Here is a 26,778-nt window from a genome sequence, read left to right on the forward strand (position 1 = left end):
CTGTTTTAGACTGAAATCTCAGCACACCAGCTCTCCCCTCTGGAAAGGTGGATGCACTGCTACTCATTATCAAAACATTGTTGCAAAACAATCTCTGTTGTTCTGCTGTTCAGGAGACAGGGTCCTTACATCACGATTCCAGGCTTTTTCAGAGCGCTTTTAGAGCCCGAGAATACAATAAAACCCAGCGTTCTCAGAAAAATTAAGTTGAGGGGCAAGTTTAAGGGCTGTATCGCCCTCAATATTGAGATTTTCCGAGACCACCCTTGGGAGCAAGGGCTACCCAGAATGCATTGCGTGTTTTCACATAAGAAAGCAGCGAAGCGAGTGCGATACAAATTAAGTATTTTTTTTGTTAATAGATATATAAAAATTATGAAAACCATTGTATTATCTTAGTTTAGGCCCATATTATGGATTACTGACGTCATTGTTGCGTAACATTTATTTTTATTTTACGATCTTTTGTCAATAGCCGGCCGGTGCGCACACTCGATCGTTTGCTATCGTTTACCCTTCAATAAGCCGTGGTGTGTGGTAACTGTCAGCTGAATATGTCCGTGGTTGTGGTATTTGTATGAGTATCATCTTATAACTAACTGACAACCTAATAACTTGACTGAAATAAAATAATAAATAAATAACCGTGACGTAAATGTGTCCTTCTTCTTCTTTTTTGGAGTTGACAGACTGGACACAGCTTTCACGTTATTCTGCCCCCTACAGTCTGAAGACGTATCTGCATTTAAGGGGTGTCAAAGTGACAAAATAACCCTCAACACTTGGTTTTGAGGGACAATTAAGATTAAGGGTTGAGCTTGAGGGTTAAGATAGGAATTGGAATTGGCCCTTTGTTGTTCTATGGGAACTTTAAGACCTTTAAAGAACAAGCTATTTAAAAAAAATAAAATGTCAACACTGGCAATTTAAAAACAGCTGTTTTGATTAAAAACAATAGGTTGTAGCTTGTTGTCTCTCTCTCTCTCTCTCTCTGCATGAATCACCCTTCATACCCCCATGCGTGGGCGGTGATGCGCGAAGCCACACCTCCTCCTCCTCCTCCTCTTCCTCCTCCTCTGCTGCTGCTGATGCGCCACAGCCAATCACTATTGTACTTCTCTGGCCAGCAGCGGCGGTCGCTGTCCAGAGTGAATAGATGTGCAGAATCCCTGGATTACTCGTGCGCTTGAGAGGCCAGAAACCATCACCGTGGCGCGGACTGTCTTCTGAAAAAGGGAAAGAGCCACGGTGAGAACATGGCGGTGGAAGAGGAAGGTCTGCGGGTTTTCCAGAGCGTAAGAATCAAAATAGGTAAGAAGAAAAATCCCTACCCCCCCGTCTGAGTGTCTGAATGGATGTCTCCATATCAATGGGCCAAGGCTGGCGCTTTCTTATTCTATCATGTCCGTTTTTGTTCCTCACATCACGACTGTCACGACATTTAGAATGTAGGTCTATAGACAGCTGGCATTAGGACCCTGAACACGAACTGATACACAGACATAGACGGCTCCACAGCTGCACATATGCACATGAAGTCAACCTTTATTACACCAGAGCAGCTACAGTTCTGTCTGAAGTGTTTAGCTGATATTGATTGTTAGTCTGCGGTTCTATATGTAGATATGTAGGTTTCCAGACAGTGGCTCGGGATCTGTAGTCCTTACAAACTGGGAAAGTTTCAGTCACTTACATGTTATTAAAATGTAAGAAATGGCGGAGAGATGAGATCAACGCAAAATGTGCAGTCCATGGAAAAAGAAAATAGAACTTGGGCTGCAAGCACCTCTGAACGGGCCTTACACAGCAACCGTGACCCGGGCATCGGCCAACTACCTTCCAATGTCATAGCATTCTGGGTGTTGTTTGAAAGAAGGTGATGTTGCCACATAATTAGTTTTGTTAGAATAAAGCAAATGTAGACCACGCCCAGGACGCTTCGTGTACATTGAAATGTTTGTCACTGAAGTTTTCCTGCTAAGAGGATTAGGGCCACACAGGAAAACACACTCTCATAGTTTTATTTGACTTTAAAACTCAGAATTCTCACTTTAAACTCAGAACTACGGGTACCCAGAATTCTGAGTTTAAAATCAGAACTCAAATGTTTTTTTTTCCCAGTTGGCAAACAGTTTTATCGGTTTAAATGAGCTTGGCGAGTTATCACCCTCGACTGAGTTAGACTTGCTTGCATGAGTTTGAGGGTGGTTCAAAGAAGGAATTATCGTTAAAAACCAAATTGGCAAAATTGCATGGTCAAACTGACCAAATGAGCTTTTCAACATCTTCCATCCCTTGGACTCATATTCAAGAATTAGATGTATTAAATGTACTTATTCTGTCAATAATTGAAGAAGTGGTTCTGTCCTGGAATCCCAGTAATCCCAGTAATCCCAGGAAACGGCAGGCATATTTATTCATATACGTTTTGTTTTAATCATATTGGCGTTTCGTCCACACAGACACAATGCTTTGGGAAACCTAAAACTGTATTTCTTTTGAAAATATGTGCAGCCAACAAATGTGCTACTTTGTGAAAAGGGATGGTGTTCAGAGTCTCACCTCTCTCATGCGCTGGCATTCACTGTCTCTGGTTGAGTGAAGAAAAAACAGTGTTAAACATTAACACTGAAACTGAATCGTAAGTAAGTGGAGGAGAAAACAAAACCTCTTTTCACAGACTCTATTTTTACGTGAATGAACAATACAGATCAATGATTGTTCCACACATGGTCAGCTGCACTGCACATCCACAGCAATTATCTGTGACTCTATGTGCTCACAGTGTCTCTCTTTCTCTCTCTCTCTCTCTCCCAGTTGCTCTGAAAGTCACTAAATATAGAGACAAAGTCACATGTTGTCAACACTGTTTAGTCTGTTTCCTTTATAAGTTTTTATTTCTTTCGCCTAACTCGGTACGCTTTGAGTCGTTGGGGGGTGGAGACATTTCCTGAAACTTTTTCAAAACAGCAAAGAAAAAGATCATGTGCGTTTACGTGTGGATAGGGCCTTGATAATATAAAGAGGATGACATGACATCAAATGACATGTCCTGGTCAAAAATAACTCCAAGGTTTCTCACAGTGGAACTGGAAGCCATGGTAATGTCATCTAAAGTGTGATGTGGTTGGAAAGTTTAGGTGTTTAGGGCCGTATTATTACCAGGGTTTACGTTAGCCGGTAGATGCAGTGTCAGTGTGAGCGACGGTGTACGCAGTGCAGAGTGTGTGTGTGTGTTATGAAGCGGGGAAAACGAGTGAGAAAGTAAGCTGACAAAATTGAGTATAACTGTACTGGGAGAAGTGTTCAGGTTATGATTGTTGTAGTAAACACTCAGCATAAGAAGGCAAGAGGTATCTTTCCATATGTTTACCTGTCATGTGGAGTTAATTGGGTCATTGAACTTGAAGCAAAGTGTTGTTCTATTCAGCGCTGGAGAACAACAGAGTGTCCTCCCCTATGCTCTCTAACTACGGTCGGGGAGCTGAGTAAGAAAGTTTAAAGGTCCCATATTATACCGTATTAACCCAAGTTAAATTAGGTCCTGGTGCCCTAATGAACATGTTTGTGTCATGCTTTAGTCAAAATATCATAAGGATGAAGCACAATAGCAGTTCAATAACCCTGCCAAAACAGCCTTTTTCAGAACGCTCGGTTTTGTGAATGGGACCCAGGTAAACACACATCCACTGCTTCCAGAGGAGTGTCGATCTAACTTACTATCCACAGCCATACTGTCGCCACTTATCACCTATTGTCATGCACCGTTGTCACAATCCCTGCTCTGTATACCCCATAGTAATGTCCGTTTACCCGTTGTTACTGAGTTTCACCGTAATGCATAGAGTGACCACGATTTTGGCTTCTCGCGATCATAAAAACATTAAAATTGAAGAAAAACGAGTAATGCGCCGCGCCGCAGTGTGTATGTAAATTCCCATGCTAGAAAAACACCTTGAATGCACCAGTGTTACTGCGGCTGAAAGTGACGTGTGTGGATCAACAACACGAGGAGAGAACGTGGAAACACGACAGGAAGGCAGCCTTTGGTTCAGAAGAAATGTAGGACAACATCTACATTGTTCTGCAGTGCTTTCACACGCGAGCTCCTCATATCACCGATCCACACGTCACTCGCTAACCGCAGGCACGTAACTGGTGCGTTCAAGGTGTCCCTCCAGCATAGGAATTTACACACACGATCAACAACAAAGGGCTTGTGAAGCTTGTGAACATTTTTTTCATAAATAAAATATATCCACTGGACACACAAATCCTCTGAGGCTGGAAGTTTGTGTAAAACACTGTGCTCCGCTGTGCAGCCACTCTTCCTCCTCGCCTGCAGTCTCGTATTTCACAGGGACAAGGAGGAGCTACGGTGGAGCTGTGAAGTACTCTGCCTGGCGGGGTGCCAACATTCACGGTGAAATATCCGCACTGTCGTCACTTGGTCGGGAGGTTAAAACATTGCGTGTTTTATCGCCTATACTTACACAAAGTGGAACCACTAAAACATGACTGAGTCTTGTTTTTTCACATTTTGGGGACTGGTATGGCCCCCTGAGTCCCAAATATCAGTACTAAAAGATTAAAAAGTTGATTTTGCACAATAGGGGACCTTTACCACAAGCTAACACTAGGGTAGCTGCAATCATTCAGCCAGTGTGCTGTTAGACTTAAAGTGACATGAGGGAAACGGTGCGTGTTGCTTGCGTACAACGTCGCTCACAGCGTACAGCATTGAATCAGACTGAATAGATCGGCCGCTATGGATCGCCCCATTGTCACTGATACTCAATCTATAATTTTTGATACAGCAACAAAACACGATACAAAAAAGAATTCAACATAAAATAAATAAATAAATATGAATGTTTGTAAAGAAAATAGTGCAATAAATGAAAGAATGACAGGTGCAATGGCATAAGGAAGAGACCAATGTAGTGTGACTAATCTCATGAAGAGACATTGTGCAGTTGTGCAATGAAGCAGAGTCAGTTTTTACAGGGAGTTGTTGTAAATCCTGATGACTGTTCGCAGGAATGACTTGAAATGTACTTGAAAATAATGCAATAGTTACTTTCCCGAGTAACTAGTTACTTTTATAATTTGTAACTCAGTGACTAATTCAGTTACACCCCCCAGAGTGGGAAAATATCAAAACTCTGGCCTGTGCATTGTGTTTGAAAATTGAACATCCACAGCTCGTCTGTGCCTCCGTAAAACATAAATGATGTGATACCTATGAGATACTGTATGTTAACAAGTGAACCTAACTGTAAAACTATTTCTTTAAAATGTATTTTTTATTTTATCTCGTCGAGTGTTTCCCGTGTCATCATGTGGTCATGTGCCCGATGAATGTGTTTTTTTAGTAAACATTTTAATTGTGTGATTGCACATTTCAGAACATGTTTTGGCAATGCAAAAATAAAGAAAAACAAGTTAATTACATTTAAATAATAAAAGTCATAACTAGGCCAGGGCGATATATCGATTTTATCGATTAATTTGAGTTTTTTGTTCCGGACGATTTAAAAACTAAAAACATTGATTAGTTTCTCCTTTACCACGGCGTACCTTTTGCCCTCCAGAGCTTCTGTGCGGCGATGTAAACATAGCACATCATATGAATAATTATTTTGTCTTTGGTAATTAAAAAAAATCGATTTTTTTATAAATAAATCAGGGATTTTATTTTTAGGCCATATCGCCCAGCCATACTCAGAACTCTTAGATTTTAAATATTTCACTCAAATCATTCAGCATGATGAATCTAGTAAAACTGACTGGAGTTGTTTTTTGCCTTTTACACTACTAAGCTGTGAACAACATACAGTATTTGTGCAAAAGGATTTACCAATATAATGCTCCAAATGATGAAGTGTAACCTATGAAGAATAAATATCACAGCATGACTCAGTTAAAATACTGTTGCTCTAACTATTTTTTAGTTTATGTACTTTTAAGTAGTTTGGTGATACCGTGATTAGATCATATTTGATGGTCTGTTTTTCATTCGTTAATATACAATCTAGTGATTGTAACACACCATGTACAACATTAAAGTGAGGGTTACATACTGATCAGTTATAGTTCATTGATTTGTTGAAGTATTTTTTGGTGCATTCCCATTAGCCTGGTTATCTCAGGTCACTGTGGGACATTTGTTACCGTCTCCTCTCTTCCTCATTGACACCTGGCACTCTGGCTTTGCTTTCTGGTTTGACTGGATTTCAAACATGCAACTGAAGAGATGGGCAGATGGAAAACTTGGCAACAGATACATAAACTCATTGTGAGACTGTATGATAGAAGCCAGCATTAAAATGAAACAGCATTTTAATAGTTAATAGATAGTTAATATGATATATAAAGACAGTCTGAAAGATAGTAAACTCTGAATGTATTACGCAGTAGTTTTTGACTCTTAATCTTATTATCTGTTAGTCCAAATTTGACTAAAAAGTTCGAGAAAAAGTGCACTGGAATACCTGTCGAAGTGGGCCCTCCTACTCGCGAAGTCGGGGCTGATTGACCTACCCCGACTTCACCAAAATGACGTCGAAGAATAATGGCGGCGCCCATGGAGTCACACGAATAGGCTATAAACTTTACTTTTCTGTGTATAGACTTGTTTTAAACACAGCAATTTTATCACAACTTGTTTTCCATGTTATGGCGTGACATTATGTCGTTGTTGTTATCTGTTAGCATGAAGATATGTAGGGCTACGGTAAAAGTATACTCATGACGTTACATATCGATATGTAACGCTTTTACATATACGGCTCGCTTGTGTATGTAAGTAGAGAGTGAATTGCTGACAGTCAAAATGCCTCTTCAAACATAAATCTAAAGCGCCGCGATAGTCCATGTTTTCTAACATTCGACTTCAATTGCTGGAACACTTTGAAGTAGGAGCTAGTAAAATTCAGGTAGGATAAGTCCCACATCCCATTTGTTTGGATGGGCTCTGGAACGCAGCATTACATTGCATTATGCATATTTCAGAGAGATCATGAAAAGTGACTCTAGAATATTTAGTTTCTGAAGTAATTATCAGTGCTTTTATGCTTTTTCATGTAAACATTGAAGATACAGTAAACTATTATTTATTCATATAAATCAAGGAAAAATTATCCCCTGCTTTGTGTGATGCTGGGATATATTTATCATAACTTCATGTCTTTGAAATTACTGTTATTAAATAGTAACCACACATTTTACTGTGTAAAACAATAACATTATAAGTATACTTATAAAATACAAGACGAGCTAAGAAATATAGAGCAAGAAAAAAGTACATATATTTGTGTGCATGTGTACAAATACACAATAGGATAAAGTGCATGTTGGATGCACAAATACACAGTTATCTACATAACATAACACAACATAACTCGAAAAGTAACGGACGGATTTGGATGAAATTTTCAGGAAATGTCCGCAATAATTTTGGTCACAATAACCGTGAGGTTCAATTTTCATACCGTGACACCCCTAGTCTGTACTCACCGAGTGCTTTTCTAGTTGACCTCCAACTTTGTCTGTCTGTTTGTCTGTTTTTGACTCAAAAAGTCGTGTGATCCGTAGACACTATCACTATTTTTATAGCTATTTTGTGTGGGGCTGAGCTGCCTTTTCTAGTTTTAAATGTAATATATTTTTGGACTACTTGGCTGATCTGATGAGTAGGGCTGTTAAGTCAAAGTCGACTGGTCGACTGATTGGTCGACACGCTCTGGCTCAACCAAAATTGTGATTGGTCGACAATTTTTTTATTTTTTTTTTTATGGTGAATTTCGAGAACACCCCCCTTGTTTTGCACTATTTTGGTTTAGTCCAGCCCAGTGGGTTGTTGTCGCTCCGTGGCTCATGAGCGACAGACAGATTAGCGTTGCCTAACAAGTTTGCTTCTTGTTTAAGCGTGAAATGATCCTACACTTTGGACATTTTCTGCCTTTTGGGGGCTGTTTCACTCTCCGCCACTGCACCAGCTGAAAATCTGGATGTGCGTCTGCTGAAACGGTCGATGTGGAACAATGACCCCTGTGCTGAACAGACCGCGTGAGATAGGAATTAAATGGATGCCTCGAGGAAATTTTGTAATTGAGTTACTCGAATCACTCGAGTAATCGTTGCAGCCCAAATTTTTAAGTTGACATGCCAGCGAGCTACCATGTTGCTCTACTCCTACTAATGTGTACGTAAAAGGCTGAGAGAGAGCGGAGAGAGAGAGAGAGAGAGAGAGAGAGAGAGAGAGAGAGAGAGAGAGAGAGAGAGAGAGAGAGAGAGAGAGCGCGAGAAAGAGAGTGTACACTGTGCCAGGTGATGAGTCCTCATAGTTGCCTGGAGGAACAGAGATGATTTTGGGAGCTGAATTGAGCTACAGGGCCTGAGTTTGTATCGTCTGGTTGAACACAGGAAACAGGAAACTACCCCCATTTCACTTCCCGATTGGCTGGAATAGACTACAAAAGAATTGTGTTTTTTCCTGCATGGCAACAAGCTAATACAAAGCAGATGTAGTGAGACAGAGTGTGGGGACAAAGTGGTGTTTCGTATACAGGAGCAGGCTGTGCTTCTTCTGTCAGTACTCAGAGACAAGGCCCCTCTCAGGACACATCCTCACGGAAAAGGAGCAAAACATAAACAATCTTTTTCTTCTGTGTTTTAAAAACGGTTTCCTGGAAACACAGCATCGTTTCAGGAATTGTCTCTGCCCACGCGAAACCCCCCAAAACGACTCAAAGCGCTGTAGTACATATGCCAGGATTGTAAGTTGTCCTGTAACACTACACCATAAACAGAGAGGAAGACGTTATACACATTACAGATATAATAACAGAAACGGAGACAGAATGAACCGAGCCAGGGGAAAAAAAGGAAAGTAAAGAAAGAAAATTAAAGTTATAAATCAAACAGACCAAACAACAGCATTGGCAACATTAACAATACCGTTAACATGTTCAACTGCACATTTGTTAGTCTAACAGCCCCAGCTTGTACTTAGATTCATTCTATGAATATGAAATGGAAGCCATAACTGAGGATTAATCCAAATTCTTGATTAAGACTGCTTAAATGCCAGGGATATCTGCATTTGCACAGATTGTGCACTCTGTTTTTCCTTGTACCCGTGATTGTCGATTTCAGCTGAACAGTGATGCCACGTTGTCTTCATCCTGTTCACTTTCCTTTCTCTACTGCTACTGTAGAGAAACTACAAACTACAGTGTTCCCAAACAGCAGAGCTGAAGGAGATCGGTGGCTCTTTCAGGTCTCCCAACATGCAGTTTCCATGTGGATAAAACAAATCAATATGATAAAAAAGAAGTGATGATACGATGTATTGTTATACATTTGAATGATAAGCAAGGTAATATGTTGCAGTTTTATCGATCCATCTATTTGAAGAATTATTTTCATAGTAAATAATAAAAATGATAAAATGATAAACGGTTGTATGTGTCTAGTGAAAAGAGTGATAGGAGGCAGAGAGAGTTACATCACACACAGGATGACATGCACTGCATTTCACATGACTTTTTACACATTTTACTGTATTCTGCTGATCTAATCACTGCCTTGACAGATCCAATCCTACACCATTTAAAGACAGAGAAACATTATATTACAGCAGCTTCAAATATACTTATGGGAAGATAAAAGGGGAATCTTTCAGGAGTAAAAGAGTAAAAGAGTATTTTATATATTATAGATGTGTCTGTTGAACAATGAAATTCAAGAGTCATACTCAACCTAGTTTCCATTTGGTCACTGTCACTAAAGACAGCAGTAAGGAGACAGGTACTTCCCGTCAGAGTTTGTGTTGTGTCATAATAAGCAGCCATGCATGAAAGACACAGAAGATAACGAGTGAATGCTATTCTGCTCATATGTTTTGGATACAGAATAACACAGTTCCTTTGTGCCATAAATTCATGCACAGCAACGTTAGCATAATAGGCCGTAAGGTGAACCCTTTTTATTCATCTCGTTCCACCTGTTGGGGAATACATAATTCTCACTTCATTAAAAAGGTCTGTTCATGTTGAATGAAAAGATAAAAGTTATTTTCCTATAACCTCGCAGATTATTTATGATCAGTGTTTTAATTCAGCAGTAGTTCACCCTGGGCATAATCAGATTTTGGACATGGGGGGGCCTCCCGGGTACCTGTATCCCGCCTTGGCCGAGCTGGGGTCAGCAGTTTGGACTGGGGCGGCTGTGGCGCTGGGACGCTGGCGGCTGCACAACCATAGTGCATGCCTAAGGTACTGGACAGGACAGGTTTAAAACTAAAAAAAGGGGGGGGGGGGAGTAACACACAGAGATCTAACAAGTTTCATATGAGGCTTTTGATTGCATTATGTTCATGAGAAGCTGTGTGTGTGTGTGTGAGGACAGTAGTTTGCTGAAAATATCTCAGTTTTGTCTAAGAAAGCCTTCTGGGAGTAGTTTGCAGTTAATATGCTTGTTTATGGTAAATGCAGCCTCAGGCTGGTGTAATAATATGGGCTGCACGCAGTGGTTCCATTTATTGATGTGATCTCCAGGAAAACAAATTACTAGGAATGAGGCGGAAGTATCATCACAGAGCCAGCATGCACACTCAGTGGTGGTAAATATAAGGCTGGGGAGTTTACCTAGACTGCCACTCCCTTAGAATGTCCTTCACTCGCCCCTGTGGGAGAATTCCACTTGATTTATCCCCAGGATAACCTCTACCTTCTGACAAAACATCTACAAAGCTTTACATAAGACAGATGGAAATCCAGATGACTGCAGGTGTCAGAGGTATTTATAAAAACTGAATGAAAAAACAATAAGTCAGGAAAAAAACTAAAAGATATCAAAATAAACATAACACTTGTGCGATTCCATCAGAAGTGTAAACATCATTATAGATGCCTCTGTGTCTCTGTGCCTGCAAAATATACAATATCTTCTCACCACTCTGTGTGCCAAGCCTGTTACTCAATGTATGTAAATGTAGCAGAGAACCAAGAGTTACAGTTGACTTTATTTTCAGACAGTTGTGTAGATTTATAAATCTAAATGTTGAGGTTAAATTGTGTCCTAACTAGGGCATGACTACATAGAAAGCTATGCGACTCTGGTTTGAAAGGTTACACGTTTGACCCATATAAATACAAGCAGATTGAACTCACGGTCTCCTGCATGTGTGTGTATGTTTGCGATGGTGTATTTGAGTTTTTAAGGTTTCCACTGAGACTAACAGATGTGTGTGAACATTAGCTCTGGGGTTAGCTTGGTAGAGAGTGAGTTTGATCAGTAACTGAATTGCAGTGAATTGCAGAGAGTATGTTGTTAAAGCTAGACTGTAATGGTAAACTCACCTGTCTTTAACACATTGTTCCTCCAACATTGCGGCAACTTTTGCGGAAAAACCCAATCATAATAATAATCAGGGGTGTGATTTTTCTGTTTAAACAGAATTCCGTTTTTTCCAGCTTGAAAATGAGCCTCACACGAATCATGCAGATCTACAGAGTTGGTGTGCAGGTCAGGTGCGTGGTCGAGGAAAACTAAACTGTGCAGCGGTTTTACTGCCTCTGTCACAAGTCTTCGTTTCACTCACAGCATAGTCCGTTATTTTAGCTGACGTGCAGGCATGGACTGGCTATGGGTGGGCCAACGCATGTTTTTGGGCCGGTCCGGGGCTGTCATAATTTCATTAAAAAGTATATTATTAACATGCGTTATAACTGACTGGAGTTTCCATGACGACTGACCGGATAAAGACATGATTAACTAAATGTTTACATGCCTCCCAAATGTTAAAATTAGTTTTTCATGCCGCGGCACCGGAGTCCAGGAACTGTTTTACCAGTTAGATCCATTAGCTCCTTTAGTGTCATTTAGCGCGCCCAAGGTCAAACTGGAGCAGTCTGTTTATTAAAGGAAAAGAGCAGCGCTACAAATAACCAGTGTACCTGTGAACTGCATATGTGTGCCGTTACTTTAGAGACTAATTTTAACAATTGTTAAAGCGGACCTAGAACGGAAGTTCCAATTAACGCTGTTTTTTAGTGTGTATCTGCGTCATTACCTTGTTTAAGAAGCTGAAGGTTCTAATCAAACAGTTCAGCCACTGCTGAGAACGCTGTGTTTTATTGTAATCTCGGGCTCAGCGAGATCTCTGAAAAAACCCGGTCCGGTTACGTAAACAACGGTTCTCCTGAACAGCAGATCCTCCTGCTCCGGGCACTAGTCCGGGAACATCCAGTTGCGTACATTGAACTGCAGAAGAAGAATAACATCCGTTGTGGAGGTGTTTCCCGAGCGACAGTGTCTTCTGACTCTGGGTCTGACACCGGTCAAAGTCATAAAAGGGACTGCGGCACAGAGTCGTGAAGAAGCTATTTTTAAACATTGTTAAAACAATGTTTTGATAATGAGTAGCAGTGCATCTACCGTTCCAGAAGGGGGAGCTACTCTTCTAAAGGGGGGATGTGCTGAATAGTATTGGCCAATCACAAGACTCTGTCTTCTGGGTGAGAGAGTTGAGTCTGAAATATCGCGGCTGGGAAACACCGTCAGAAAAGAGGATTTCTATTGGCTCGTTTACAGCAACTGGGAGGTTTTTGACCATAAAAACAAGTTAATGTATGTAAGTAGACCTCCATAACTAACATATATGTGCAACAGGACCACTCTCGGTCTGCTTTAAACATGACGTCACGTGCATCACTATATATTATAAATCATTTTTTTATTATTATTCGTGAAAAATGTAGGTAACCAGTAGGGCTGCAACGATGAATTAATAAATTTTAGAGAGTTTTTTTTTTTTTTTAACAATTAAGCCTTGTGATTTTTTAGCTTCTTAAATGTGAATATTGTCTGGTTTCTTTGCTCCATTTGACAAAAAAATAATTAAAACTAGGTTCAAGGTTTGATAAACACTGATCAACATTTTAAAATTTTTTAATATTTTATGGACAAAAAAATATTCGATTAATCGAGAAAATAATTGACAGATTGATTCTAAAACTAAACAGTATATTTCATTAAACACTGAAAACACATCTCTAGCAGTGTTTCTTTGACAACCACTTTCACTTCAAGAAGGAAATTGTGTCACTGAGGCCATCTCTGCCAAGATGAAAGTCTGAGTGAAAGAGCATTTACATTTTTTTTTAACATGGTTTAACTCTCTTCCATCTAGGCGACTGCACTTTATTTAAATTTTTGAAATAATACAATGCCGTCGTGTCATGGTAGGTGCACCCTATATTTTCCTTTTTTTTGTCCTTTGCCAATCACACCCCTGAATAATCCAATAAAAGATATAGTTAGTATGTATAAGACATTGGCCCTGGGAAGGAGGAGTCAAGTGTTACATTACTTCTTAATGAAGAGGTTCAAAGAAGAATCATTGTTGAGGAGACTGAAACTCATTCAGATTAACATTAACTTAAAATGGAGCAACTTAAGGCGTTCTAAAGTAAACAGTCAGCTTCACTCGCCTGGTGTCACCATGACATGTCTCCTTGCAGCAGCGCTACTCATATGAATGCGGGAGACCAGGGTGGAAATGACCTGGCCGGAGAAGAGGGAGTTTAGAGTTTATAGAGGATAGTGGTGGAGAACGCTGAATTTAGGGTGAATTCCAATTCCTTGCTTAACCCTCAATCTCAATAATGTGCGCGTCCTCTAGTGCTGTCCCGATCGCCCTCAATATTGAGGTTTTCCCGAGACCACCCTTGGGAGCAAGGGCTACCCAGAATGCATTGCGTGTTTTCACATAACAAAGATGGCGTCGAAAGTAGCGAAGCGAGTGCGCTACAAATTAAGTATTTTCTTAGAGATATAAAAATGATGAAAACCATTGTATTATCTTAGGTTAGGCCCATATTATGGATTACTGAAGTAATTGTTGCGTAACATTAAAATAAAATAATGAATAAATAATCGTGACGTAAATGTGTTCTTCTTCTTTTTTGGAGTTGACAGACTGGATGCAGCTTTCGCGTTATTCTGCCCCCTACAGTCTGAAGACGTATCTGCATTTAAGGGGTGTCCCATTTCTAAGTGACAAAATAACCCTCAATACTTGGTTTTGAGGACCAATTAAGATAAGGGTTGAGCTTGAGGGTTAAGATAGGAATTGGAATTGGCACTTAGAGATGCCGCATACCACTTCAAGCTACCTCAAGCTACTACCCTCAAGGCGGGTTATGCTTTCCGCGTTCCACACATACATTTCCGCATGCACATGCATGGCTGCAGTTCCATTACCACTAAACCAAGGGTCAAAGCATTTCATGAATGTGTACTCAATATCACATTACATTCTAGCAGCTGCGACATCTCACCAGGAGTTTGCCTCATTTTTATATCCTTGTATTCCTTGGGTTTGAGTACAGTGCCGGCCCGTGGCATTGACAGTATAGGCAAATGCTAAGGGGCGCTGCCATCTAGGGGGTGCCACAATGGGGCATTCATTTTTTCCATAAAATATCAGAACATTTTTAAAAACATTGATCAGTGTTTGTCAAACCTGGAAATGACGATGTTCTTGAATGTCTTGTTTTGTCCACAAACCAAAATGATTCAGTTTTAACCTCTTCTTCCCTGATCCTCTTTTTGGAGTCCCTCCTCGAAAATGTCATGCCCAAACTAAATAGAGTAAAACTCTGCAGTTACAAGCTGTATGTGGATTATCTTGGTATCAAACTACAGACAATGCTTGTGAGATTCCACCAGAGGTGTTTCACTGTAGATGCCAATGTGTCAGAGTAAATGCGCATGTAACACAGCATAAATGAAGGATTTTTTTCTCTTGCATAAAAAAATATTGCATTTTAAAGCAAATATGCAAAAGCAAAATGTGTGAATCACTTCATTAGTGAGTCAAAAGGACATAAATGTGTATAATGCATTTCCTCTGTAATGATGAATCAGACCGGGATTTGTTCCCAAAGCATGCTGGAAAGTGTAGTTCTTCATTATAAGTGGATTTGTTCCGGTGGAAATAACTTGTTTTGATAAACAGCAAAGTTAAGATGACATTTCTGCTTGCTGATTCTTGAAAGTCAGTTGTTGTTTTGCTCTTATTTTGGGCCTGGATCCGTGAATCTTGGCCGTTGAGTGATAAAAATGGTACCGCTGGAATCTGTGGGTTCTCTGTCCAACCTATGCTTTTGTCGCTGTGTGTGACCCTGCCCCCGGTACTGGGGGAATCCGTGAGGAAGAGGTTAATGATTTCTTTGTTATGTAGAGCAATTAGGAAAATATTCACATTTAAGAAGCTAAAACAATCAGAAATCTTGATTTAATCATGAAAAAAGCTTAAAACCGATTCTCGATTATCAAAATAGTTGACGATTAATTTAGTAATCGATAGTTTCAGCTCTACTGGGATCAATCACTTCCCTCCAAAAAAGAGACATAGCTTGCAGTTAGGGCTGCAACTAACGATTATTTTAATAATCAATTAATCGTTTCAATTATTTTTTCGATTAATCGATGAATCGGTTAAAAAAAAGAAACATTTGTAATTGCCACATCTTTATTCAAAAACGGAACATTTCAAATTCACAGTGCAGACTAAAGTTTTAAAAACAACTGGTTATTGCTCCAACGTCTCTGAGCTATCAAAATTAATATTAAATGATAAAAAAAAAATCAAACATTACTAGAATAACACAAAAAAACATACAATGTATGATATACATACATTTACTGGTTAAAAGTAAACATGTATTTTTTTTATACTAATTTAAGTATATTTAATATGTTGATTTTGACCCTGTCTGACAGCCTAAGCTGTAAGTGCTTACACACACACACACACACACACACACACACACACACACACACACACACACACACACACACACACACACACACACACACACACACACACACACACACACACACTTTAACCAGCTTTCGTTAGTTTGATAAACTCTTAATGTTTGTAAAGCTGAATAACCCACTAAACGCAAAACATGAGAGACTAATGCTACATGTCCTTACTTCCTTACTCCCTTCCTTGTCATGGAGGACTCCGACGTGTTTTCTTTTTAGGTGCTGGTTAATCACCGTGGTTCTCCCGTGCCACGCCATTTCGCTCTTGCAAAGATTGCAGCCAACACACTTTTTAGGGTCATGAATGGTAACGTGTTCCCACATTTTAGAAGATTTCGGCGGAACGGTTTTCTCCGCCTCCGCCATGTTTCAAGTCTAAAATATAAGTTGTCGCTCACTCTAAAACTTTCCGGCACCGCTTATTCGCTCGACTATTCGCGCGCAGACATGGCTCGCTGTGGGCGTGCATCAACCGGCATGAAACAGTCGGCATCTGTAAACAGTTCCGCGCCTAGGAGCGACGTATTAATTGCACGACTCAACGAATCGATAATTACATTCGTTGCCAACGCTTTTAGTAATCGAATTTTATCGATTTTATCGATTCGTTGTTGCAGCCCTACTTGCAGTCATTACAAAGCTGTGCACTGGCCTTATTATGTTCAAATACGCTAAGGAGGTACTATGGAATAATGGGAAATGACATGGCTGATACCAAACCTAGTGAGTCGAGCCGTACCAAGCCGAGTATTGCTGGAACTGTGTAGCGGAAAAGAGCCATAAGCCTAACTTTGATATTTATCCTAACCCTAACCTCAGTCCTTTTCTTTAACCTTAGTCCTATTCAGATCCCCTTATGCTGTTGTTTCTTTGTTTGATTTCTTTGTTTGTGTTATTTTTTTAAACAACCAAAAAAAATATCTTCCAATTGGCTACATTGAGGCTATGTGTCTTGAGCATTGAGACACTACTCAGTTTAGATTAGTTGTAATCTGTTTAATGATTGATTGATGATTTGATACAAAATATTTCACTGCAATCAAAGTCAAAATCTGAGTGAAACTTGTAACTGCTCTTTACAAGTTTCACTCTTTCCTTTCTCGGTGTTAAACACACACTGACACACATTCTCTGGGGTAACTTGGTTGTTGGCTGCTTTTAAGCTACATCTTGGATCCAGTCAAAATTCCTTTCCCCTCATCTCATTTCCTGTTGTAGCTTTTTCCAAAGTTCCAAAACTCTATCTGGCTGATGTTGCTCTCTCTCTTTTCTCTCTCTCTCTCTCTCTCTCTCTCTCTCTCTCTCTCTCTCTCTCTCTCTCTCTCTCTCTCTCTCTCTCTCTAGGGATGTGCATTTGAAGCAAAGTTACTATTACTGGATTCGATATAGGGAACTACTCGACTATTTTTCGAATATTCGAGGTATTCAGATGTTGCGGGCACACACAAGTATGCACATGGTAATTTTGCCAGTCGGGGATATTTGTTTTTGTTTTTTCCCCGCCAGTCCATACACTCTTAGAAATAAAAGTGCTAAGTAGAACCATATAAGGTTTTTCGGCTTGTCCTCATAGGAGAACCCTTTTTGGCTCCAGGTAGAACCTTTTAACAAAGGTTCCACCAAGAACCCTTTTATAACCCTTTATTCAGGAAAGGGGTTTTAAAGGGTTCTCTGGATCAAAATGGTTCTTACTGGAACCATTAGTGTTACCAAGAGTCAAACAAGACCACAATGGCAGAGTCAGACGTAGCATCACTTTGTATTTTTCTGGCCAACAGCTCAGTTTCCTTGGATTCAACTGCGACCATCTCTTCTAGCCTGTGATATCCGAAAATAACTAGTAATATCAGCACAATAACTGTTGAGGAATACAGAGCGAGACTGAACATAGGAGCGCAGCTTCACGGCTGAGACACAAATAGACCGCGGGACACTGCTGCTGTTGCTCGCGGGTGTGTCTGCAGTTATAAAACCAATCAACTATTATTAGACTAAAACATTGAAATATGCTAATAATTCTGATAATGTTCATACTCAAAACAGACGGAGCAACCTTAGCTTAGCATTTTTAAATGATATCTCATGTCTGTAGTAGAGCTGTGAAAAGCAAACTGTTGCTTGCAAAGTTTGCATTCCTCTTTTTTCTACTTTTTCTACTTTTGAAAAATGCTGCCACACTGCTGATGTCTTTGACATGGATGTGACAGGAGGACTGACTGTATCCTCAAATGAAAAGCTCAATATTCACGTCTAATTAATGGCAACGATAATCTGTTTGTCTCTCGTTAGCCACGGGGCGACAACAACCCACTGGGCTGGACTAAACCATCTGTGAAGCACGGGTGCTGTAAAACACCCCTATTAGCCTATTCTGCGACATCACGATGAGGGATTCCCCTCATTTGGGCATTTCCAACCTCGACACTGTGCTAAATCCCTCTCGCTATCCAGGTGCTGACAGCTATGGCTATGGACTGGAGGCCTTGAAAGGAGCGGATGGTTTGGGATTTCCTCCCGCCAAGAGAGTGCTCGCAGGGTCAGGAAACCCTACATTTAGAGAGTCATGCCGATTTGTTATTATTACTTCTAGAGCTGAAACAATTAATCGATTACACTGGGTTACAAAAAAAATTAAAGTTGTCTATGTCTTTTGAACTGAATTAGGACCATTATGCACCGCTGAATCCAAAAATGACATCCATTTTTCTCAATCAGGACAGGTTTTTATGCTAATTATATCCGCGAGAAACGCGCGCATTTAGCTAATTTTCTTCACATTCGAGGTACGCATTAAATGGTGAAACTAACTGGCAAATCTAAATTTAAAATGCTAAATCTTTATCTAAATGCTAAATCTAAATGTAAATACTAAATCTCAATGTTAAATACTAAATCTAAATCTAAATGCTACATCTAAATCTAAATGTTAAATCTTTATCTAAATGCTTAATGTTAAATCTAAATTCTATATGCTAAATCTAAATACTAAATCTAAATCTAAATCTAAATGTTTACAAAAATATGCAAATAGTCCACGCCTGTCTGTGTCTGCAGGCATCACACAGTCACAGCTCCACAGTCCACACCGTCATCAGTGTCACGATGTCCGTGATAAACACAGTGATAAAGTGCAGCATGTCAGTCTCCTCTCCTCAATGAATTGATAATATGACAGTAGCGCTGTTCCCGAGACGCTACATGACCGCGATTGGCTGTGCTCGTACACAGCTGTGACGTCACTCTGAGAAATAAGATTTGTCTGGGCTTTTTATGGCCTTTAGGAATGTTTTTCAAACATGAAACTCCATGAATTAAAAATATAGAATATAAAGATATATAAAAGCCCGTGTCCATGTCTCGAGGTGTCGTGTGGACACTTTTACAGGTGTTTCTTTTACTATTGTGGTCAATGGGAAAATTGCTTTTTGGGCCCCATGGGATTTTTTTGTTGCAGTACCCACAGTGGCCACCATGTGGGTACCGCATGTGGGTAGATTTAGATCTAATATTTACATTTAGATGTAGCATTTAGATTTAGATTTAGTATTTACATTTAGCATTCAACATTTAGATTTAGCATTTAGATTTATGATTTAGATTTAGCATTTAGATTTAGCATTCAAATTTAGATTAGCTAAATGTGAGAAAGCAGCAGCAGTGCAGCTACATGAGATTACCGTTTATGAAGCACCACAGCACTTTAATCACCCTGCCAAAACAGACCTGTTCAGAACGCTCAGTTTAGTAATATCTTTTTAGGTCCACCTTAAAAAAAAAAAAAAAAAAGTACAACGAAACTTAAGGGACAGGAAATGACATGAGCCACAGAGGCTACTGGGAGCTAACAGCAGTAAATATTGGGAAAAGTGATCATTTGCAGGCTCTAGCAGGCACATTGCTGTCATATATAACATGTATCCACTGGATAGATTAATCCTCTGAGGCTGGAAGTTTTGGAAGTTTGTGTAGAACTCTGTGCTGCACTGTGGAGCCAAAAATAGAACTTTTCACGGACTTCCGGTTTTTGGATACTGTTACCCTCGCCAGCACTCTCGAGTGTTTTACGGACAAAGCAGAGCTCCACAAGACAACAATTCCAGGAATTTAGTGCATTGTGACGTCCCAATGATGGAAGTCAACATCGCATGTTTTATCCCCTGTGGTTAGACAGAGGCGGACCACAAAATCATGACTGAGCAATTAAGGGAATAACAGATGCATCAGATGAGCTGATCTCTTTAGTTAACTGTTCAAAAGGAGAGAATGTTCTCTGGTGTGAAGTGAATGTTACAGGGAGTTCATAATCTGCGCCGTATGCAGCCAAGTTTCGCTTTAGCGCAAAGAGACTTTCCAGCATTTAATAGGTGCTTTTCCACAGTGTACTCACTGTGTTTGACAAGAACAATGTAACCGTAATAATGACGTATTTGATAGTTTGACTTCAATCAGCGCCTGGACAAGGGGGGCGGTCGCTGGTTACATGATACCCGGTTTAGAAAAATCAGGGTTTAAAAAAACGATTTAAAATAAATGAACAACAAAGCTAAGCCTGGCGGGGGGACAAGTAAAGCCTGGCGGCCCGCAAGATTTATAATGCACTATGGGAAACTCTGAGGTAAAGTTAATAAATATAATGAAATATGTACAATTACTGGCTACAAGAGTTTTATTTTTTCCCCTACATAAACGAGTGCAGCCTGAAGCCAGTGTAGGTGTCCCTTGGATTCAATTTATTTTCCAAACACAGCAGCTGGGAATGACCACCATCTAACCATGCTGTCAGTAAACAAAGTGTCTGTACTGCTGCTGCTTGAATCCAGGCTCAAGGTTGTGGTCAAGAAAAATACTGAGAAAAAGAACAAGAAAAATATGTTGTAACCAACAAGCCTCTGGCATCCTCTGCTGGTCAGTGTGGCAAGTGCAAGTGCGGAAGCACATACAAACGGATAAAAATAACAAACTAGTGCTGGGCATGTTCATGCGTTAATGGCGTTAATGCATGACAGGTTTGCATAATGACTGACTGGAAAAAGACGCGTGTGATGTCATGTTTCTCTGATTCTTCCCAAGAATCAGTGGTTTACGTGCCACGGCACCAGAATTCAGGCACCGTTTACCAGGTACTGTTAGCTGCGTTAGCTCCTTAAGCGCCTTAGCATGCCTACAGTTGAACTGGAGTGGTCTGTTTATTAAAGGAAAAGAGCAGTGCTCCAAATAACCAGTAATAACCACGTAAACATGATGTCACGCGCGACCGGCCAGTCGTTATGGAAACACTGTTAACCGCCATAAACGTGCCCAGCACTAAAACAAACAAATAAACAGACACAGAGAGCCACAAAAAACAATAATTCACCCCACCACTCCGTGGAGTGAAGTGATTGTAATTGATCACAAGCTCATTTGCAAACTCTCCACTCAACTGACAATCTGTGGCTAATATCCACAATATGACTTAATAAATTCATGCAGTGCGTCATGTATAGTGAGCATGATATACAGTACATGAATGTTCATGTCAGCACATATTCGGTCCTCTCATCATTTTTTTCTTCATCTTACAACAGCATAGACCTGGCAAGCTATAGCTTCTATGAACTCGCCCCAAAAACCGACCACTTTCTCTGAGGTGAAATGTGAGTCCATGTGTTTTCATCGAGTCCACGACTCTCAGCTGATTTATATTTCTGTGTCGCCTCCCAGCTGTAGAAACCTGACTAAGTGACAATGACTACAACTGATACAAATATATACTGTATGAAAAAAACGTGAGAAATGACTGCACCTTGTTGGATGACATCGTTTTCAGCAACATTGTGCTGGTTTGAGGAGTAGTGGAGGAGGCGTGTCGTGGTGTCTGAATGGTATTTACGGGTTACTTGTGAGTCAAATCTATATATCTAAGATGTTGCTCTGTATTACTTCAAAGTGACATTTTCTATTTAACAGCATTGTGTTTATTATATATATAGTAAACACAATGGTATTTATGGATGAGCCAGTCCAATACACAGTATTGGTCTGATCCTGGTCAAAATCACTGTGGATATGGATAATTGGAAAAATAAAATTAGAATCCACTACAACTGATAAGGTGTCACTGTTCACAAGTGTAATGCTGCAAAGATCATGTGAATTGAAATATCTGGTTAGAGCTAGGTGGTAAATTAATAACTGTATCAGACTGGTATTGGTACATACCCAAGGTTGTAATATCATTAGCTTTATCGGGCATAAAAAAGTGGTATCTAGTCATCCGCACTGTTAAGTTCTCAATAACACCTGTCTTCTATCTCTTCCTTCTGCTCTTTCTCCTCCAGGAGAAGCAAAGAACATCCCTCCTTACCCAGGCCCAAACAGGATGAGGGACTGTTTCTGCACTGTCAACCTGGACCAAGAGGAGGTCTTTAGGACCAAGATAATTGAGAAGTCCCTTTGGTATGCTGTGTGTCCCTCCACCCATTTGTACAACTTAGGGATGTCCGATATTGGCTGTTTTTTTTTTTTTACCAATATTCGACATGCTGATATTATCCAACACTTAATTTCCAATTCCGATATCAACCAATATGGATACCGTTATACAGTATACAGGCTTTTTTCCCACAAAACGTCACATCACGTATGTCCTGTTGGCCCCAAGAGCTTAAGCCTCATTACTGCCACCTACAGAGTGTTGATAAATGAACATGCACATATATATATATATGTATATATATATATATATACACCAGAAGTTGCGCTAGACTTTTTTGTTGTCTGTCATTTTGACTGACAGGGTCATAAAAATCCTGTCATAAGCTATTTTTACCAGTCACTTTAATTTTTCAAATGATGATAAATATTCAATTGCATTTAATTTTAATTAATTTTTAATGAATATTCAGTCCAAAAAAGCTGAACAAATAATCCACACTCCCGACTCACCTCCTTGCTGCCGCTTCCTCGCTCCGCCGAGGCCAAGGGCTGAATTTGTCCTTCATCTTCATCTGCATCTATCCCTCTTTTTTCACCTCTTTTATCAACATCGTTATTGGGCTTTTTAAAGAAACTTCTGACACTCAACTGCCGTGACATTTTCCCTCTTTTCTACTTTTCTTATTCTACAAGAGCCAATTACTGTAATATGCTCTTCGCCACCAAGTGGTCAGGGGTGTGAATTGCAATCTGTCAAAATGACTGATGGCCCTCAGATTTTTCCGTCACCGTTTTAAAAAAACGGTCAATGACGGAAAATATGTGGTTAACGCGACCCCTGATATATACACACACATACATATATATATATATATATATATATATATATATACAATAACAGCGCAACTTTAATAGTAATCCAAAATTTAAATATATATATATATATATATACACACATATATACAGTTAGGTCCATAAATATTTGGACATCGATACAGTTCTCTTTGTTTTGGCTCTATACACCACTACAATGGATTTGAAATGAAACGAACAAGATGTGCTTTAACTGCACACTTTCAGCTTTAATTTTGAGGGTATTTATATCCAAATCAAGTGAACGGTGTAGGAATTACAACACTTTCTATATGTGCCTCCCACTTTTTAGGGGACCAAAAGTAATTGGACAATTGACTGAAAAGCTATTTCATGGACAATTGTGGGCTATTCCCTCATTATTTCATCTTCAATGACACAGGTCAAAGTTCTGGAGTTGATTCCAGGAGTGACATTTGCATTTGGAATCAGTTGCTGTTAACTTTCTATATGAGATCCAAGGAGCTGTCACTGTCAGTGAAGCAAGCCATCATTAGGCTGAAAAATCAAAACAAACCCATCAGAGAAATAGCAAAAACATTAGGTGTGGCCAAATCAACTGTTTGGAACATTCTTAAAAATAAATAATTCACCGGTGAGCTCAGCAACACCAAAGGACCTGGAAGACCACAGAAAACCACTGTGGTGGACGACAGAAGAATTATTTCCCTGGTGAATAAAAACCTCTTCACAACAGTTGGCCAGATCAGAAACACTCTCCAGGAGGTAGGTGTGTGTGTTTCAAAGTCAACAATCAAAAGAAGACTTCACCAGAGTGAATACAGAGGGTTCACCACAAGATGCAAACCATTGGTGAGCATCAAAAACAGGAAGACAAGATTGGAATTTGCCAAACAACACCTAAAAAAGCCGTTATAATTCTGGAAGAACATCCTCTGGACAGATGAGACCAAGATCAACTTGTACCACAGTGATGGGAAGAGAAGAGTGTGGAGAAGGAAAGGAACTGCTCATGATCCAAAACATACCACCTCATCAGTGAAGCATGGTGGTGGTAGTGTCATGGTGTGGGCATGTATGGCTGCTAATGGAACTGGTTCCCTTGTGTTTATTGATGATGTAACTGCTGACAAAAGCAGCAGGATGAATTCTGAAGTGTTTCCAGCAATATTATCTGCTCATATTCAGCCAAATGCTTCAGAACTCATTGGACGGCGCTTCACAGTGCAGATGGACAATGACCCAAAGCAAACTGCAAAAGCAACCAAAGAGTTTTTTAAGGCAAATATGGAATGTTATCAGTCAATCACCTGACCTGAATCTGATTGAGCATGAATATCACTTGTTGAAGACCAAACTGAAGGGAAAAATGCCCCAAGAACAAGCAGGAACTGAAAAGCGTGTCAGTAGAGGCCTGACAAAGCATCACCAGGGATGAAACCTAGTGTCTGGTGATGTCTATGCCTTCCAGACTTCAGGCTGGAATTGACTGCAAAGGATTTGCAACCACGTATTAAACAATGAAAGTTTGATTTATGATTGTTTAGTTTGTCCAATTACTTTTGGTCCCCTAAAAAGTGGGAGGCACATATAGAAAGTGTTGTAATTCCTACACCGTTCACTTGATTTGGATGTAAATTCCTCAAATTAAAGCTGAAAGTGTGAAGTTAAAGCACATCTTGTTCGTTTCATGTCAAATCCATTGTAGTGGTGTATAGAGCCAAAATAAAGAGAACTGTGTCGATGTCCAAATATTTATGGGCTATATGCACGGCTGTCCGCGAGAGTTGATCGTCGAGGTCCACGTGTCAAATTTTGTCTATTTTTTATATATATATTTTTTGCGGGGGTGGAAACTATTCTACACTGTACAAATTCATTTCAAGCTGAAAAACATGGCTGTACTGTCCAATATTGACCATCAAAGCAGCGCTAATAAAAATGAGGGGCTGATTTGGCGACCCCCAGAAATCATCTCGCTACCCCAATTGGGGTCGGGACCCCAAGGTTGAGAATGGCTGCTGTAGAATATATATATATATATAGTAAAAACTATATAGTTTAATAAAAATAAATTAATAAATTAAGTTAACATTTAAAATGTAAAAACAGTAAAAATACATATATACATATATATACTGTATGTGACAGTAATGAGGCTTAAAGCACCCCATAGACTGGAAGTTGTCTTTTGGTGTGTATCTGCAGATTTTGATTGGCTAGTTTGCAGCAACTAGGAGGTTTTTAACCATAAAAACAAGTTAATGTAAGTAAGTAGACCTCAATAACTCAATCATATGTGCAATAGGACCACTCTATGGGAGCTTTAAGCACTTGGCCAAAAGGAGATGCGTGATGTGACCTAAAAGTAGTTATGTGGGAAAAAAGCCTGTATATATCGGATTTGGTATTGGTTGATATCAGAATCGGAGATTACGCGTTGGACAATATCAGCAAATCGAATATCGGTAAAAAAGCCAATAAGAGGAACATTTATATTTTACCAACTGGTGTGCTAGTTTGTTTTATAAAAAGACCTGACAGCTGTTGAAATTAATTAATTAAGCAGAATGAAATTAATAAATCAATGTTAAAAACACACAAAATGGACAGGGAGTGAAAACATGTAATATTATGTGTGAGTCGCCATATTTTTACAGTTTGGTCACAATAATTGACAGGAAATGCCCATTGCTACAGCAGTATCCAGTCACAGTTGAATTGACTTTGTGTCTCTTCTGGTTTTTAGTCCATTCTATGGGGAGGATTTCTACTGTGAGATTCCACGCTGCTTCAGACATCTGTCTTTCTACATCTTTGACAGGGACGTGTTCAGGAGGGACTCTAGTATCGGTGAGTAAATAGCTGCTGATGAGTATTTTGTACTTTTACTAAATAGTTCTGGGCCGCGGCATCAACGTTAACGCACGTTTGTAACAACATAGGCATAATAGGTTAGACCACCTGGTGCTGCTGTGCACAAGCCACCTTTAATTATTTGGTGCTGTATGTCTTTTCTCTACTGTTGGTTGAGCAATGAACGATTTAGTTGACTGTGCAAATGTCATTATTCATTGAAAAGAACCCCTTGTGCATTTAAATGAACACAACTGAAGTTAAAAGGTGGATTGTTACAATGTAAGCTGAGCAATAGTTCGACATACTGTCATCTTAAGTATTAATTTTGAGTAAAATACACATTATTTTGCTGTTTTAATTTCTGTTGGTTATTACACAGTGCACCAATTCTTACACTTTGCTAAAAAAAACATGGCAACACCCGCATTATGTAGTAACAACCACTTATATAATGCGGCAACATTTATTACATAATGCGTTCAAGAAGTTTATTACATAATGTGGAAGATTTTGCAAAATGCGGCAGTTATTACCTAATGGCGTGCAAATGTATTACATTATTACATATTGTGGTGTTATTACATAATGCGTTGTTACATACATTAAAGCATGACGACTGACCTAACAAGACACGTGTGACGTAGGGCTGTAACGATATGCGTATCGAAATCGAAATCGCGATACTCAGAAATGTCCTTTCTAACTCTCAGTTATTACAGTCAGCCACATGATATGAGCTGTTAGTGCTACCAAACAAACGATGAAATTATCGCGTTAATTGTGATTAATTAATTGCAGTCATCATTAACGCGTTATGTTTTT

General features: G+C 39.6%; 1 protein-coding gene across 1 annotated transcript in view; it reads left to right on the forward strand.

Annotated features, from left to right (window-relative positions):
- The first annotated feature begins 1,173 nt into the window (after positions 1–1,173).
- The window catches only part of rasa3 (RAS p21 protein activator 3), a 60,114-nt gene continuing 34,509 nt past the window's right edge, over positions 1,174–26,778 (forward strand). Inside the window, exons 1-3 of the mRNA XM_083900520.1 lie at positions 1,174–1,311; positions 22,167–22,284; positions 25,847–25,950. Of these exons, the coding sequence (XP_083756646.1) occupies positions 1,257–1,311; positions 22,167–22,284; positions 25,847–25,950 (277 nt within the window). The 5' untranslated portion in view covers positions 1,174–1,256. The remainder of the gene's footprint in view (positions 1,312–22,166; positions 22,285–25,846; positions 25,951–26,778) is intronic.

This window comes from Microchirus variegatus (genome assembly GCF_963457635.1).
Source record: "Microchirus variegatus genome assembly, chromosome: 14".
In the NCBI taxonomy this organism is placed as follows: Eukaryota; Metazoa; Chordata; class Actinopteri; order Pleuronectiformes; family Soleidae; genus Microchirus; species Microchirus variegatus.